General features: G+C 42.1%; 1 protein-coding gene across 1 annotated transcript; it reads left to right on the plus strand.

Moving 5' to 3' along the window:
- The first annotated feature begins 719 nt into the window (after positions 1–719).
- On the plus strand, positions 720–16,645 carry LOC119909879 (TOG array regulator of axonemal microtubules protein 1). Its single transcript, XM_038728130.1, has 23 exons — positions 720–978; positions 1,515–2,690; positions 4,289–4,355; positions 5,702–5,827; positions 6,020–6,285; positions 6,398–6,682; positions 6,765–6,994; positions 7,493–7,593; positions 7,685–7,849; positions 7,959–8,024; positions 8,309–8,478; positions 8,578–8,749; positions 9,105–9,341; positions 9,760–9,883; positions 10,132–10,237; positions 10,490–10,725; positions 11,149–11,307; positions 13,472–13,598; positions 13,694–13,809; positions 14,561–14,744; positions 14,889–15,108; positions 15,220–15,306; positions 15,398–16,645. Exons 2-23 carry the CDS (start codon positions 1,659–1,661, stop codon positions 15,652–15,654), a joined length of 4,533 nt encoding a protein of 1,510 aa, XP_038584058.1. The 5' UTR covers positions 720–978; positions 1,515–1,658; the 3' UTR covers positions 15,655–16,645.
- The last annotated feature ends 317 nt before the right edge of the window (positions 16,646–16,962 follow it).

Below are 16,962 nucleotides of genomic sequence, written 5' to 3' on the forward strand. Positions count from 1 at the left end.
AGTAAAGAAAGTCACATCAAAAGTGTGCTTTAGTACAATACTTGAGTAAACATACTGTTTTCATTGTTCATTGTTGTTTTCATTTTATTGTTAAAAGCCTTTTAGCATACATTTTAGAACCTCATTTGTGTCCCACAACATGGGTGCATCCCTGAAGGGCATTTTAGAAATCATCAATTAGAACTATTCTAATGTCTAAGTGACCCAAGTTTTTTTTGTTGTTGTTCTAATAAACCGTGGATGTATAGATGGCTAATAGAATATACTATAACATACATTCGGGATTTGTAGCAGTCAAAAATGTAGTGGATTAAAAAGTATAATATTTGCATCTAAAATATATTATGAGTTAGATATTTATTAAAGTTGCCTAAATTTAACGAATAAAAAGTTCAGTAACCTGTTTTTTTGGTTGTTCTATTAGTAATCAGTTTATAATCCGTGGATGTATGGCAAATAGAATATACTATATACAACATAGAGAAAGAGAAAATATTGACTTTTCTTTATAGCACACACACACACACATATATATATATATATATATATAGATATGTGTGTGTGTGTGTGTGTGTGTGTGTGTGTGTGTGTAAACCAGTGCACAAACATTAAATAAACGCATGTTACACGTTGTTTAGGTGGTTGTTTCATTTTAACTTTTCCACTGTGCTGATGGTGATGGTACAGTCTGGAGCAGGAGCCTGGAGGAGCGTCACCATGGGAGCGCTCAGTTTGCGACATGTATTCGCCATTTTGCTGCCTCGGCGTGTGTATGTGTGTGGGCTCCTCTCTGTGAGAGTACCTCTGAAGCTCCCAAACATTCAACACTCCAGACACCAGCTTAAACAACCAGGGAAAATGTCTGCACTTAGACAACTGTAGCTGCCGCAGCATGACATGGACATTTGGACGACGTAACATTAGATAACGTTAGCCTCGTCGAGCGTCACCGAAGAGGACCTGGGGAAGAAATGCAAGGTCTATTTTCTTGCTGTTTTTGTAACTTTGCTCGTCCAGTCAGCCAGCATTCACCACTAACACCATTAGCGGAGTAACAGTTAGCGAGTTAGCTTAGCGCCGTTTGAACGATGTTGCTGTTAGCTATGATTCTCTTTGGCTAACTAATGTAGGCTGCTTAACGGGAACCGTGTAGTCAGGGACTGATTGCAACATTAAGCCCATTGAATGCATTACTTAGTATCGAATAAGCGCCATTTCCACTTCATAGTTACTAATGTTAACAGTAGCAGAGAATATAGTAATGACGTTACAGCAGTAAACGTTATCTCAGTCATTCTGCTGATTACTAACGTTAAAGCCTGGCAGCCACAAGTGGTTGTGTGCTCTAATCAAACGTAGTTCATGGTGTTGAGTAGCAATAAGACACTCCCTCAGTTAGAATAATGCACAATTACTGTGTTATAACATACATAATTACGGGGCCCCTTTCCCCTAAATCGTAATTTATTCAGTCCTGTGCCATGTTATTAATTGTCTATGTTTTGCATTCACAGCTTGACAAACAGGAGAGTGGTTTTCCATCAGCAACCACTCAGGATGAAAGCACGAAGTAAGGAGGAGGAATATTACTGTCCTCGTGGGATTGCGTTTGCTTTTTTGGATTCTCAAATTTGACCACATCCATAAGACCATCAATAATGATACCCGGATTGATCTCCAAGGAGTTACACATGCAGCTTCTGGACCTGAAGAATTACCAAAATCGCACAAATGGGGTGGAAGAGCTCAAACATGTCCTCTCAGAAGTGGACATGAAATCAGTCCCATCTGGCAGTATTGACGAGTTCATCAATTTTCTCCCGCGACTTCTGGGTGACAGTAATTTTAAAGTATTATATGGCACCTTACAAGTTTTAAACTTGCTCATTCAGAAGCTAGATACAGGTGTAGACAAATATTTTAAACAGATAGTCTTAGTGGCTCTGAAGGCCCTGGGGGACACTCGCACCCTCACCAGAAACGAATACATGAATGTGTTTCGACAGCTGATGAAAAGTGTGGCGCCGCAACAAATATTGGATCATGTCATTGGCAACTTGAAACACAAGAATTCAAGGGTTCGTGAAGATGTCCTTAACATCATTATGGCAGCTATGCTCACTCATCCTAGGAAAGATTTCAACATCCCCAAGCTTTGTTTTGAGGTTGCACCATACCTGGCAGACAGCAAAAAGAAAGTCCGTCACGCCGCCCTTGAGCTGTTTGCTGTTTTTGACTATTGCCTTGACACAGGGAAAAGGCAGCCCCTAATAAAAGCTGTGGACATGGTCGAACTCAATGAGGATGCAGAGGGTCTTATGGCAGCTGTACAGGCAAGACGAGCAAGGCACGTCCTTCCGAAACTCACCTCAGAGGGGATAGTGGAGTATGGCTTGGTGGTGCCCAAACCAGGACAGCGGTGCTCCCTGCAATATGGTTCCGGAGCTGATCTGGACTGGGTGATGAACGGAGGGCGGACAAGCAGTGCCAGGAGCCACAGAACTGAGCCAGATTGCGACCGATTGTACGGCTATGGGAGCGTAGGCTCCCTCACCGATGACCTTCCATTTCAAAGGAGGATTGTCAGCGCGGGTAAAGGGAAGAACAAACTACCGTGGGAGATGTCAAGCTCCTCATCCACTGAAAATGACCAGCAATGCAGCACCCCTAATGGAAAGTGCTCTGAACAGGTGGGGTCCACCAACACTGTCGACTACTTCCACTAACTCTGTGATTCTCTGTCAAAATAAGATATACAGCTTTGAGGGATGTTCTGGTGTATTGTAGGTTAGTTTACCCCGATAACAGATGGAAATTTTGACATTAACAAAGCAGTTATTGACTCAACAAGCAATGTTCCCCTTATTTTTTGTTCTTAAAATACTCTTTGAAATCACCCAAAAATAGGGCTTAATCAGTCATTTGTTGACTGCCTGTACAGGGGATTTTAAGAGCACCAGAAGGTTTTTCATATTGACTTTGTTAATTTGATTGGCTCCCAATCAGCTAGCAAGTGCAGGCATGGCAAAGAGCATGGAAGGGGTGGTTATTTTTGTGTGCTTGCTTTTTCCGCCTCCCTTTTAGACTCGTTTAGTTCACAGAGGAATTATGAAGCTAAGCCTCATTAAAAATTAATCTTCAAAAATCTGGGGAGTTGGCAGTTTGTGTACTGTCAGAATTTTACACTAGTTGTTTGAACAAGTTGAATCACACCCAAAGGCCCCAGAGAAGTCCAGGGAAAGAAAATTAAATGCAGCAGATAGGGACAGTTTTATCTTACTACACTACTATTGTCATCTGTACATGAGTGCTGTTTATTTTTTAACATTATTAGCAATCAATCGGTATCTGTTTGCAGGGTAACAATAGGCCAAGTTGTATTGTTGAATATGTGGCTCTCAATTCATTATAAACAGAGAGAGGAACAGATCCCAGAGCACTTCAGGATCAGTGACTATTCCTGGAAGAAAAACAGTAGATGACTCATACCCCTGCACAGTGACACTGTCGCTGCAAGGATGAGTATCCATTGTCTCGAGAATAGGCCCTGTAACAATCTGGGTCAACCTACCACTTTGTCAGGTTAAAGGACGTACTGGAATGCATACTGGATCACATTTTATTAGCTAACAAACTAGAATGCTTTGTTAAACATAAGCTTCTATAAGCTCTTTTCTAATAATGTCTATTGGTTTTGGATGAGTGTGTTTGTTTCATGAGGTATTACTTGACCCTTTTTTGTTCTGGAAACTATTATCCAGCTCAGAGCCTCCATTTGAAAAACCTTCTGTTTACAGCGGTGTCAGTTTCCCAGCAACCCCATTACCACACAGCACACTTATCGAAGGGGGCGTGAAGTATAATTGGTAATATCACAGGGGTTATGCTTGTAAAACATGGCTTATTTACGTCTGTAGTGTTGATTGCTATTGTGCTAAGTGCTCCACACACACACTCTCTCTCTCAAAGGCTGAGATGCATGAACTGATGGAAAACAGTCATAATTCTCTCCCAACTATATTCATTTATGTTGGACCAAGATTTCAAAGGTTGCATTTAAAGTTTCATGGGAACAGTTAAGATCTAAGTCTGTTTACAGTAGCAGAAGATTCACCTAATTGCCAGTGTCTCTTGTCTGAGCTGGCCAAGTATCTGCTACATCCCTTTGTTCAGGCCAGTGGATGGAATTACATTTAGACTGTTTATTTAAGCATTGCTTTACATTCGTTATTTGAACTTCATCCACTTTTGTTGCAATTAAAGGAAATAATGTTCTGCCTACTAATAGGTCGCCAGTGAGGATTTCCCTCACCTGTCCAGGAAGCTGAGTCCAGAGACTTACATTCCCAGTTTCAGTAAGTGCCAGTTCTTCTGTCTCCCAACATTACACTCACATGTATCCCATATGAGGTTACAGTTATTTGGTGACCATGACAGGACTTCAGCTGGACTCCAATTAGAGTGCCTTTAAATTGGATTAGCATGCTGAATCAGAGAGGTCACCATGCCGTATGTCACTAAATGCCCGGAGATGAGCACGCTCGCAGATAAGTCATACCTGTTACAAACACGCAAGAGACCATTACACAATACCACCCACCAACTGTTTAGTTTTCTAAAAATCTAGCCTGCTGGATGTTATGACTCCTAACAGAAAATAGTCATCAAACTCTTAATAATTTTACCTTAAAAGTTTCACATTGCCGGATACACTGTATGCTTTCTATGGAATAATACTTACCTCAGTGCATCCAGTGAACAGATTCAGAGCATGCTGCAGTGAGGCAGGCTAATTGTGAGAGCATAATTCACCCCTAAATGTTACTCAAGCTTAGTCAGGTAAGACAATGTTGTAAAAAGTAGACCCTGCTGTATTCGATTTATCCTCAAATATCTTGAAGCTCTTGCAATTAGCTGACTGCAAAAGAAAACTAAGCCTAGCAAATGTGTGGTGTCACTGACACTATAACTGTAGCAAGGGGTCGTAGGTTTATAGCTTGTCAGTGGCATCAAGTTAAAAATGACCTGCCAGCTGCTGACTACCCATTAGTTTGGACACAAGCAGAAAATGTTGGGGAATGGCCAGATTTATGACAGCAAAAGCCATTGTTGCCTACTAAATTATTTTATCCTCACTGAATCTTATGTTGAGTGTTATCACTGGCTATTTGATTCTGACCACTTGCACAGAGATTACACTCACTTCCAATACTGCTACTAATCCTTAATTTAAGATTACAGTGTAGGACGTGTGCTCGAAATATTAGAATGCAGTCTTTTTTTCCTATAACAATCAACTGTGTGTGCTGCCAAATTGTTCTTGTGTAATTGTCCAGTTTTTATGGCTGCAGCTGTGTGTGACTCCCTCTACATAGCCTCTTGTGTGTCCCAACTCTCTGTTTTCACTGGCAAGACTGGACTTGAACATTTGTTCAGTGCAGCAGTCAGGCACAGACATTGAATTATGTATTAAATAAGGTTTTTAATAGACAATAGATAGAATAGAAATCAATACCAGAAAGAAAGAAATTAAAGTAGCCGAAGATAGTAACTAAAGTTACACTCATTATATCCCCTTTGTACTATCCCCTTTTTAAGTCATCAGTTTACGGAAGGATTGTTACTGTCATTTAATTTATCAGAGTATTGGGCATCCCTGTTAGGTATATAGAGTGAATGGCAAAATATACTTTTAATGTAGGTTCTGCAGAGCCTCAGAAGCCACACTCCTCCAGAAGGAGGGTGTCCCCTGCACGCCTCAGAAGAAGTGGAAGCCTCAACTTAGACCCAGACATCTTTAAAACCAACTTCTCTGACACAGATGTTGGTAAGGAGTCATTACTTCGTACCGTCACTTTAAAGTTCCTTTTGAATGTGTTCACATACAGATAAGCAAAAATGAATAATAAGAACTTGAGTCACATAAATGGACAGTTTTCAGTATCCAGCCATAGTTCCACCTTGTTACAACCTACTCAGTTTTTCATGGTTCCTGACCTGTGAATACTCTGTCTCCCAGTGGCACCCAAGGAACACATGATCTCAAGAAACCCCAGTGTTGAGCGCACATTTTCCCTCCCCTCGAACCCCACTACGTCCGGCTCCTTCCTACTGCCCTCTTACCCATTGGCTACACTCCCAGGAGGCATGCTTACTCCAACACTGTCCCGCCGTCATGCAGACTCTTCCCTCTCTATGTCCAACACCTGGCCCAACAAGAGAGAGAACAGCCCTCACCAGCGAGACACCAGCCCCTGGAGAGACACAGGCGCAGCCAAGGGTAATGTAGTGAAAACACCTAAGTCGTCATGTGGGCTGTCAGCTGAATTTAAAAAAAACATTGTGGCTCCTTTGTGTCATCTGTTTTTTCTTATCCTCTGTGTACTACCCCTTTTAGTCGGACCATCTCTCTAGCAGATGCTCTCCCAGGCCTCTCCGTGCTTCCCTCATGAGTTCTTCTTCCACTTCGTCATTCCGTCGGGCTCTGAGCAGTACCAAGGCAACCCTGTCTGTCTCGCCAGTTGTCCCTACAGCAGAGCAGGTCCAGTCCCACAATGGCCAGAGGTCCAATGCTCCAGGCAGCCCTCAGAGTCAGCAGCTAGAAAGGGACCTTCATCTGGACACTGATAGCATCATTGCGGTGAAAGAATCTCAAGAGGATGATCCTCTGGACATGCAGGAGGTCAGTAAACTGTCTGTTTTTCCACAGAAAAGATAAATAAATATATATACAATTTTTGTGCCAATGTGTGTTTTGCTCACAGATGTTGAACTCTCTGCGCTCATTGCGCAACAGCGCTGCCAAGAAGAGGGCCAAAGTGAGCCTTAGCAGTTCAGATCAAGATCCAGACAGCCCTGACTCAGCTGTGAGGCTGGATCTAGGCCTGGACTCTCCATCACACACCTCTCCAATGCTTACAAGCTCAGCCAGTGAGAGTGGTCTTTCCAGTCTGAGCTCAGTCGCTAACTCCAGCTTCAATGGCATCAAAACCAGGTAGAGGATCTACATTTTGTGTATAGTCACTGCACAGCCACTGTCTGCGAGTAGACTCTTACTTTAAATATCATAGGTTCCTCCTGTAGAGTAGATAATCCAATTGGATGTTATTTTGCATATTTAGCAAGGCAAAATAAGACATATTAAGGAGAAACTCTGCATGTTTTATCATGTGGGAGCTTTATTTACATATGTCCCATGTAAACAAAGGCATAAAGACACTGTATAACACGTTTTCAAATGATGCATTTGATTTTACGATTTCATTATTCAAATTGTGTTTAATTTGTAATGAGGATCATAGTATGTGGGGGACATTAGTCAGCTCTAGTACCTGTTGTTAAATTCCAGTTAATTGAGTAAACGTTGTCACAGAGCTGGTGACGGGTAACAGCAGTGGTAACACAGTACCCATCTTGTGTTTGTTTGACAATGTGCGGAAATGTGTTAAGCAGTTTTCCAGCATCATTTGTCACCTGTCACATCTGTCAACAGTCCCAGAAACAGTGCCTCTTCAGAAATGAAACCTCGCATTGCAAGAGTGCCTTCTGCAAAACTGCGGTCTTCTGTGTCCATGGACTTCAGCAGCCTTCAAGGTATAAAAGCGATAAAACGGTTTTGCCCAATCTGTTTTATTGTCTATTATCTATCTTATTTATGTCTTTGTTTGGTTTTTTTTTTTTCAAGGATTGTCTCAGAAGAGCGAATTGTCATCTGAGGTGGGTGTTGTTGGGCAGCGAGTCACTTACTCCAACGGATCAATCAAAACTGAGGAAGAGACAACAGGGCCGTGCCCTCCACTGGTCAAAGCAGCCTTCCGTGAATCAGTCAGAGCTCTGAAGCCTGCCAAAGGTCCATAAGCAGTGATATCAAACAGAGCTTTTCCTGGATTTTCCTGGTAATAGCATTTTGTGTGCTTAAATAATTAAAGCCATCAGTATTCCTCTCCTTTGGTTCTTAGGATCTCAGAGTCACAGCAGCAGAAACTCACCAGCCACAGAAATGTCCGAAGGAGTCATTGGAAGAGGTCGGTCTCACAAGTCATCGTTCAGTTCAACAATAAAAGTCCTGTTCTGTTGCCAAGGTCTTCTAGCTGAGTGCTGTTTTACAACAGATTGAAAGGAGTTATGCAGAAACATTGCCAAAGGTTGCAGTGGGCATTATTTTCCAATTTGGAAATGGAAAATATTGCTCACTGCAACAAAATTCTCAGTGTAAATAGATGGTATTACTGATTATTCTAGTAGCTGAGAAAGTTTGGTGTCTACCTCTCTGATAATACATTAAAGCAATCCCCCTCATGCTTCTCAGGCATGTTTGGCACCACAGTGTCCTCCAGCCGTCCAGGAGTCGGCTTGTCACTGGAGCAGGGTGATTTTGAGGCCAAACCCCCCACTGATCCCTCAGCAGGCATCTACAGCCATGCTCTGTCTGGCAGTCACCCAGACGGTGATGACAGCCCACGTCCGGATGAGGTTAAGGTTAGTCACACTTTGTCCTGTGGTAAATCATAGTATGTCATGCAAAATTTCCAGATACCAAAGTCCTACCTGGTGTGTTTTCTACCAATGCATGTGCAGCAGAGGGGGAAGAATGCAAGGTTTAGCCGAGAGAAGATGAAGCTGCAGTGTCTCGATCAGCAAGAGGAGCAATTCAGTCAAGGGAACCACACACGAGACAAGATTCGCCACCGAGTCCGACAGATGCTGTCTGACTCGCCCACTGAGGAGAATAGATTATTAATAATCAAAGGCAAGAGAAAGATTTGCAAACCTCAACCAGCTGTTTTTATTTTGCGTATAACTTTGTATTTCTTTATACTGTGGGGTTAAAGGCAGAGTTTACATTCTAGCTTTTCCAAAGATTTTCTTAGCTTCTCATCGATCTTTGGCTGCGTCGAAAAGTGTTAACTATATTTGATATACTGTATATATGCCAATGTAAAAAGCCAGTGTGGAGAAGAATGTCCACTAAAACACATAAGGCATAAATTTGTATCATTTTTGTTGCCATATTGCACTTTCTGTGTTGTTTTATAGTTTATCCTCATGCTCAGCTCATAATGTTTGCAACCAGAGACTTGAAAAGTTGATTTTCTCATATGTAGATCTGCATCTGAACGGCAGCACACTGACCTCCACTAAAGCAGATCTTCTCTCCGAGGAGTCCCCTATCAGCCCCACGAGTCCCGTCAGCCCACCAGGACACCAAAGCCCCATAAAGTGCTTCACTCTGCCCCACCAGCCGAGCCCGCCCACTGTTCCCCCCAACCCCAAAAACCCGTCCCGTCTTAGGAGGGCCCCTAGCCTCAGCAGAACCCGACCATCGCTGTCCCACAGCTCAGGTTAGTGGGTCTAACCTGAAAAACTAAGACTTCATCTACCTGCTGCACCAAGTGACAAGCTCAATCGTCTGTTTTTTAAACTAAAAAATGTGCATCTTTATTATGCTGCTATGTATCATCTCTCAGTTGGTCTGACACAGGCTTGTATTGTAGCAATATTCCGCCGCATTATTAATAGATGAACCAGTGCTTTAACAGGTCTTTGTTGATAGAAACTGTTGGAACATTAATTAGACTGTCAGAGCCATTAGAGCATGGGTGAATAAGATGTTTGCTTTGGATAATGTGCCACAATGCTATGTTTTGACAACCTACTGTTAATGCACTGCCGCCCACACACGCTGCTTGTTTTCAGACTGATAGAGATGTAACATGAGACCGAATCTGTGTGTTGTGTGGTGTCTGATGGGCCATCTAGATGAGCTCTCCCCTGGTACTGCTGGCCACAAGAAAAATCTCTCGGAGCCTCCGGAGCTGTGTCCGTTTTCCAAGCCTGAGCAGGCGCTGACGCAGAGCTTCAACCTGCTGAACTCAGAAGAATGGTGAGGAACACTTGCATTTTTCAGCTGCACTGCTTTGGAAGAGAATAGTTTTGATCCATCATACTAATAAATCAAATCTAGGGATCCTACAGAGGTTTCTAAAATATAGAATAGCATGACAAATGCACTTGCAGGTGTTATGATACAAACACCACGATCATCATACATCATACTAACCAGGAAGCGTATCTTCTCTGCTCTATCAGTCTATGAAATGGCCACCAACTATCTTTATTCTTTTACTTCAGGGAGAAGAAGATCGAGGGTCTGACGTTCCTGCGCAGTCTGGCTCACTACCACTCAGACACACTCCAGGGCAGGCTTCATGATGTCTGCCTATCTCTCGTTCAAGAGGTACTATAACTTTGTTGTGTAACACTCCCACACCACTTTGACCTATATTCATTTTGCTAGTTTACTCCATCTGAACTTGCTTCACTTCTAATTTATCTATATTGATATCTGATTTTGCAGATCACTTTCATAAATCCGTGCCTTAGTAATCAGGCTTGTTTAGTGTTTTTGTCAGAGTTATGTCTTTATCTATATTTGATGCTGGAATGATCCTGTTACCCGTGAGGTATTAGTAATGTCCATCTTATTCAGGTGAAGAACCTGCGGTCAGGTGTGTCCAGGGCTGCAGTGTGTACACTGGGCGACCTATACACCCACCTGCAGAGGGCAATGGACCAGGAGCTGGAGGGGACAGTTAAAGCTTTACTGCAGAAGGCCGGGGAGTGTAACGCCTTCATTAGGCAGGATGTGGATGCAGCACTGGACTGCATGGCGCAGCACTGCACAACCACTCGTAGCATCAGTGCTTTACTCTCTGGGGGTATCAGGTCAGTGTGTGTGTCCACATACACACACAGTGAAGTGCTGTTTCACTACACTTACAATATGGAATGTCTGTGGGTTCTTGTGAGGCGGCTGTGGGAAAGTGGGTCGTCCATTAATAGCAGGGTTGGTGGTTTGTGCCCACGACTCCTCCTGTCAATGTGTCGAAGGGTCCTTGAGCAAGACACTGAACCCCAAGTTGCTCCTGATGGGCAGGCCAGCGCCTTGCATGGCAGCCCTGCCGCCATCGCTGTGTTTGTGTGTGTGAGAATGGGTGAATGAGAGACAAAACTGTAAAACGATTTCTCTGTTAAAATAGAGAAGTGCCGTATAAATGCAGTCCATTTACCATTTACTTTTGCACTGTTCTTAATACCAAAGGCTTTTTGAAATTTGAATTGCTGAAGTGGTTTCCCATCTTCCGATAGTCACCTTAACCCAGTGGTGAGAAAATGCACAGCCCAGCATCTGGCAAATCTGGTAGAGAAGGTCGGTGCTGTCCGTCTACTGTCTGGAGGTAAAGATCTCAACGACAGAATCCTACCTGCCGTCACCAAACTCACTCAAGACTCCTCACAGGAAGCCAGGTATGTAGAGGCACATTTTTTGTTGTTGTTGTCTGCATGTGTTTTCAGTGAGGTATTTACAAGTTAGAGCCATCGGGCTTCATTCATGTGTGTACACACAGATTTGATTTTGGCTTTTGCGTTGGCCTAAACTTGAGTGCAATTCATTTATATTTTCAGTTTTAGAAGATGCTGGTTGGAATGAAACAAAGAGTTGATGGGTCTACCAGCTAATTCACAGATAATCCTTAACATGGTTTGTAGAAAATTCTAGGCCATTCAGTGGCTAATAAAACATAACTCATTGTGAAAATACAAAATATGAAATTTTCCAAAGGATTTCATCCTTTCAAAATTTTCAGGGTTTTTTTGTTTTGTTTTTTAATTTCAAAGTAAATTAGATGAGTGATGCTTTAAAGTGGTTGCTGCAAGCTATGAAATGACAAGTGACAAGAAAAATAGACTACAATGTAATGCAAGCTTCTAATATTCAGTTTTTTTGACACTATCTGAGGATTTTACTCCTCGGCCCTGTTTCAGAAAGCAGGATTAGTGAAAATTCTGAGTATGTTAAGCCTGAGATGAGGGAAACTCTTGAGTTTTCCGTTTCAGAGGGCGAGATCAGATAATCCCTAGATCAGTAACTCCGGCAACTGATGCTGTGAATCAGTTCTCCTCCCGAGGAGGTTAGGTTCACAGGATAAGTTTGAAAACACCAGTTTCTCTCTGACTTTCTCCCCTCCCGCGGAGCCTGAGGCGGCTTTCTGACACACCGTTTCATTTCCTCATTCATTCTGTCGATATCAAAGCACATATCTGAACGCATTTACATCTTTAAAAACTATATAGGCTATTCGTTTTTCACCCAAACATGATCTTGAACATGACCGCTTTATGATCAATCTGTCATCAATGTAAGGACAGATCTCCGCACATCTTGGATTTGTCCTCAGCACAGAATAAAATTTATGTCCGTCTTTAACGCTGTGACTCTGTGGACAGTCGCACTGAAAACACTTCCTGTGTGCTAAATTACTGCAGTAATCACTATTTAATATGTAACCTATAAAACTGATCAATGAACAGTAATCTTTCATATTGTAGGCTAGTCGCACAGATTGGAACATTCTTATCGTCGTTAACAACTGGAGATAATGTGACTGTTTCTGAGTGAGGATGACTGTGATGCAGCTGAAACAAATAGGCCTAAATAAGGTTTATAAGTGAGTTTTTCTTTATTCACTGCTGATAGTCTGAATGTGATTTGACAGTATTAATAAAATACGGAATGAGCAAGATTTTATTAATGTAAAATAGACGTCTAAAACTTTAAGCTATAGACACATTTTCCACTGCAAAAAAAAAAAAATGAATAAGCTAACCTGCTGTGTGTGACTGTGACTTTACAATCACAGGTCCATGAGTAAACTGGTTCTTATATTTGATCTATAGGCCTATTTTCATAATTAGGTAGCCGAATTGCCACCGGCATTTTGTCCTGTCGGGTTAGAGCTTAATAAATATAGCCTTCCTATTTAAAATCAAATGTAATGAGCTGTAGCAATTTATCATTCATTAAGGAAATTCCAGTCGGGTAAATAATGAATGAGCAACGCTGTATAGTAGCCTGTTAACGCATTGATCCTTCTTCCACTTTTATAGCCTATCATGGTCTGCTTTGGAACGCATTCTTATTAGGCCTACTAGCTCCACTCGATTCAAATGGAGACTCTGCCCTTATTTACCCGTTGCCATGGTGAATCGTAGTATCGGCAATCCATTGATGATGGCTTTTTTTCACCCCCATGCACAGGCTCAACATACTCAGGGTTGATTGAACTTATTCTGATCAGCTGTTCTGGAACTGAAAATTTCAAAGTTTCCCACCTCAGGCTTAATCAACTCAGAGCTCAGGGATAAGCTCAGAGTTTGTTAAGCCTGCTTTCTAAAACAGGGCCCTGGTCAGTGTTGATGCTGTTTTTGTTGGTTGTCTATCATTTTGTAATATTTAGTTGCCCTGTGTATGTAAGTAGGAATAGAAAAGATTGTTTCAATATAATGCAGTATTTCCTCCCACTGTCCAAAGACATGCATGGCCAAAGATAGCATCACCGCTGAGAAGCCACTGTTAATATCTAAAAGTGTCAGAGTTCTCACTATTGCACTGGTTCCCACACGCCATCAGGTACTTTGGGCGTCGGATGCTGCTGTCCCTGTCATCCCACCCTGACTTTGACAAGATCCTGGAGAAATATATCCCCACCAAAGACCTGCCGACTGTCAGAGACACGGTCATCACTCTCAAGACAAAGGTACAGTGTTTTTTTCTTGTATGTGTTTATAACATTGCTGTTTTTGGTACAAGTCAAACTGTCATCTTCCCTGGACACTGATGGGTTTTTTTAAGGGTCTTGGTGAGATGCCTCAAGACACCCAGTCAGCCAGGGGTAGACGCTCCCTCCCAGGCAGTGGTACAGTCAGAGCCTCATCTCTCACCAGGGAGCCACCTAACCAGACCATCAGGTGAGTGTAAATACCAACCAGTAAAGCAGTGTAAACTAAATTCTGCCTTGTAGCAGAGGTGTACCTTAAGCCTAGTTCACACTACACGATTTTTAGCCCGATTTGCTGCTCGGCGACCATCAGACTGTGATCGGGGGTAAATCAGTGGTCGATCGGCGGTCGCCAGTTGTTATGTGTGAACTACACAACAACACATTTCTGACACCTTGCCGACGTCTGCCAGATATCTAGCATGCCAAATATCTGGAGGAGTTGGCCGACTTGACATCCACATCCAGCCAATGAGAGCAGGCAGCTACTTTTCACCGCAAAACACTTTTTACTCTCTGTTGCACTGACAATCCCTGCTACCTGTGTGTGCTAATCTATTCTTTCATCCATATTTTCTGTCTTTATAATTGGTATCTTCATAATAACAAATAACAGTTGTTTCATGTGTAGATTTACGTCATTTCCCGTTTCACATTTCACATGTGTTTTCTTGACAAAACGTGGTTTGGAGACCAGCATCGGGTGAGTCCTTGTCAGCTCGTGTAGTGTGACCCCATGTCACTGATCAGTCACGTAGTGTGAACGCCACAACGACTTCAAGACGGCAAGTTGTGTAGCGTGAACAGCACTGTCATTGGCCGACGCTGAAAGTCGTGTAGTCTGCACGAGGCATTACATAAACTGCATAATACACAGTGAAAGTGTGTTATTTATACTTTCCTCGCAGTTTTATAAACAGTTTGTATTTCATCATCTACAGGGAGTCTAATAGCCATTACAGCTGTAGATCTCAGACACAGAGTATTGCAGACAAGACTGAATACATCAAGCAGATCTCAGGTCTGCTGGGTTCAAAGGACTTCAGAGAGAGGATCAAGGGAATCGACCAGCTTGCAGCCGACTGCCAGCACAACCCCAACATGGTCATCAATAGTATATTCCAGGTTAGTTCTTGCATTTATTTCAAATCCTATCAATATTTCTTTATGTGCTTTACCATTACCACTGTACAATTCAGTTTCATCATGAAAACCAAACTCTCTCTCTATTGCCTTCTCCTCTTTTCCCTACGGTTTCCCTCCTTTCAGGTGTTTGATGCCTTCAAGGCCAGGCTGCAAGAGTCCAACAGCAAGGTCAACTTGCATGCCCTCGAGTCTCTACAGAAAATCATCCATTTCTTGAAAGACAACCTGTCCCAAGTGGTCAACATCCTGGTCCCAGCAATTGTGGACAATCACCTCAACTCCAAGAACAACGCCATCTCTTCTGCTGCTATTGGAGCTATTAATGCACTTATCTTAAATCTTGGTACTCATTTCTAGCATTCACATTATTTCTGGTAGAGGTAAAATTAGAAGCTCAGTCTAATTGGAGAATTGTAATTATTTGACTGTGTGATTTTCTTTGTTTCCATGTCAGATAACATACTTCTTCTTCAGCCTTTGTGCACCAAGGCTCAGTTTTTAAACGGCAAAGCAAAGGTGGATCTTATTGAAAAGGTTGCAGGTATGTTTGTTGTAAGAATTAAGAGCACTGTAGTTTGTTTTAGCCTTATTGGTTTAAATGTCTGACCACCTCTTGTTTCTTCTATTTCCAGATCTTGTGACAGAGCTCTACCCTCGCAAGCCCCAGATGGTGGAGCACAAAGTGCTGCCCTTGCTGTGGCATCTCCTGAGCACCTCTACCCACAGCGGCACTATTCAGGGCCGGGGCGGCAGCGTGAGGGGTGCTACCGCCAACCTGTGCCAAGCCCTTTACGCTCAGATGGGGCCCAGCCTGATCGAGTGTGCTCAGGCCTCCCAGCCTGCCAATGTCCATAAATGTTTAAATGAGGTCCTGAGGACCTTGTCCTAAAGGTAAATCAGAGTCCAAACACAACCAAATGTTGGAAGAGAAGAACGTTAACACTGACCTTACTTGAAGACGGAGATGTTCTACATTTCTTACAGTGCCTGCACTTTTATATCAATAAAGAGAAAGTCCTTAAAAATTAGGAGCTCTTATTCTTATCTCAGTGAGATTTCCTCTGGTACAGAAGCATAGACAATTGTAACATACTGACATCAGGTCTTACACATACTCAACCTGCTCTCTTTGCACTTTGAAAAGGTAGCTCATTATCATGACAGACTTCATGAGTTTTATATTTTACCATCCTATTCTTTGTCATGCTGTTGCTTTTTTTTCATAATCTAAACATGTACTGTAGACAAATCAGACACTATTGCAGAATGTAAAATTGAAATGCACAATATGTGGAAGACAGGGACCTGAAAGATGTATATTTTTGCTGTTTCATCAAATGTGATGTGTCTTATGCAGTTGTTTTGCAGATTAGTAAAGCAAGATTAATTAATAGTACAAAATACGTTTTGTACAGCTCAGTTGTGTATTTGCACAGTATTAGCTTAATCTGTTATCATATGCTGTATGATGGTACAGTTTATAATTTAACTATTGTGTAATGGTTTAAAAGTCCTGTTAATGATGTGCTGAGTTGGTACTGTCTGTCTTTTTTTCCCCCTTGCATGAACAAAATTTACTGGCAGAATCAAAATTGTGTATATTTTTGTTAAGGAGTTATATATGTACGCTGATACCTAGATCAAGGTTGGGTTCAAACCATTTCCCCAGGGTTGGGGAGAGCGTGAAAGGAAAAGGAGATGAGTTTTACTCCAGGTGTTGCCCGAGAAACCATGAAGGCCCATATCTGATTCTGTGTCAGTATAGTGCCAGTCTTCAAGTAGCCTTTTAACTCATCTATTGTTAAATTATATTGAACTTGTTTGTGAACAAGAGCAAAGACAGAATGCTATATAAATAAAGTGTTTTATTTCTGTAAAATTAACTTCCAGGTGCCTCATTCAAATGTTAATAGGATTGGAAATGGGATAGAGGGGAATTGACCACAGCAATTCGTGTTTAAACTTGACAAGTTACATTTGACTGCTTCTCAAAATGAAAGGTGAATTAAATTATATCCAAGAAACACATTATATGCTTTATAAGGTACCTAATTTACCTTTATTAATCAGTCGGTACGGTTTCTAAATACACATGCGATTCTTACCAGCTTTTACCAACTACCAGCTTTCTGTTTTGACTGTGCCTAATTCACATAAGGCTAAAGGTAACCAGTCTCCTGGTGAATTGCCCTTCTTA

The sequence above is a fragment of the Micropterus salmoides genome, unplaced genomic scaffold (assembly GCF_014851395.1).
Source record: "Micropterus salmoides isolate LMB-PRFRI ecotype aquatic unplaced genomic scaffold, ASM1485139v1 Ms_hic_scaffold_19, whole genome shotgun sequence".
NCBI lineage: Eukaryota > Metazoa > Chordata > Actinopteri > Centrarchiformes > Centrarchidae > Micropterus > Micropterus salmoides.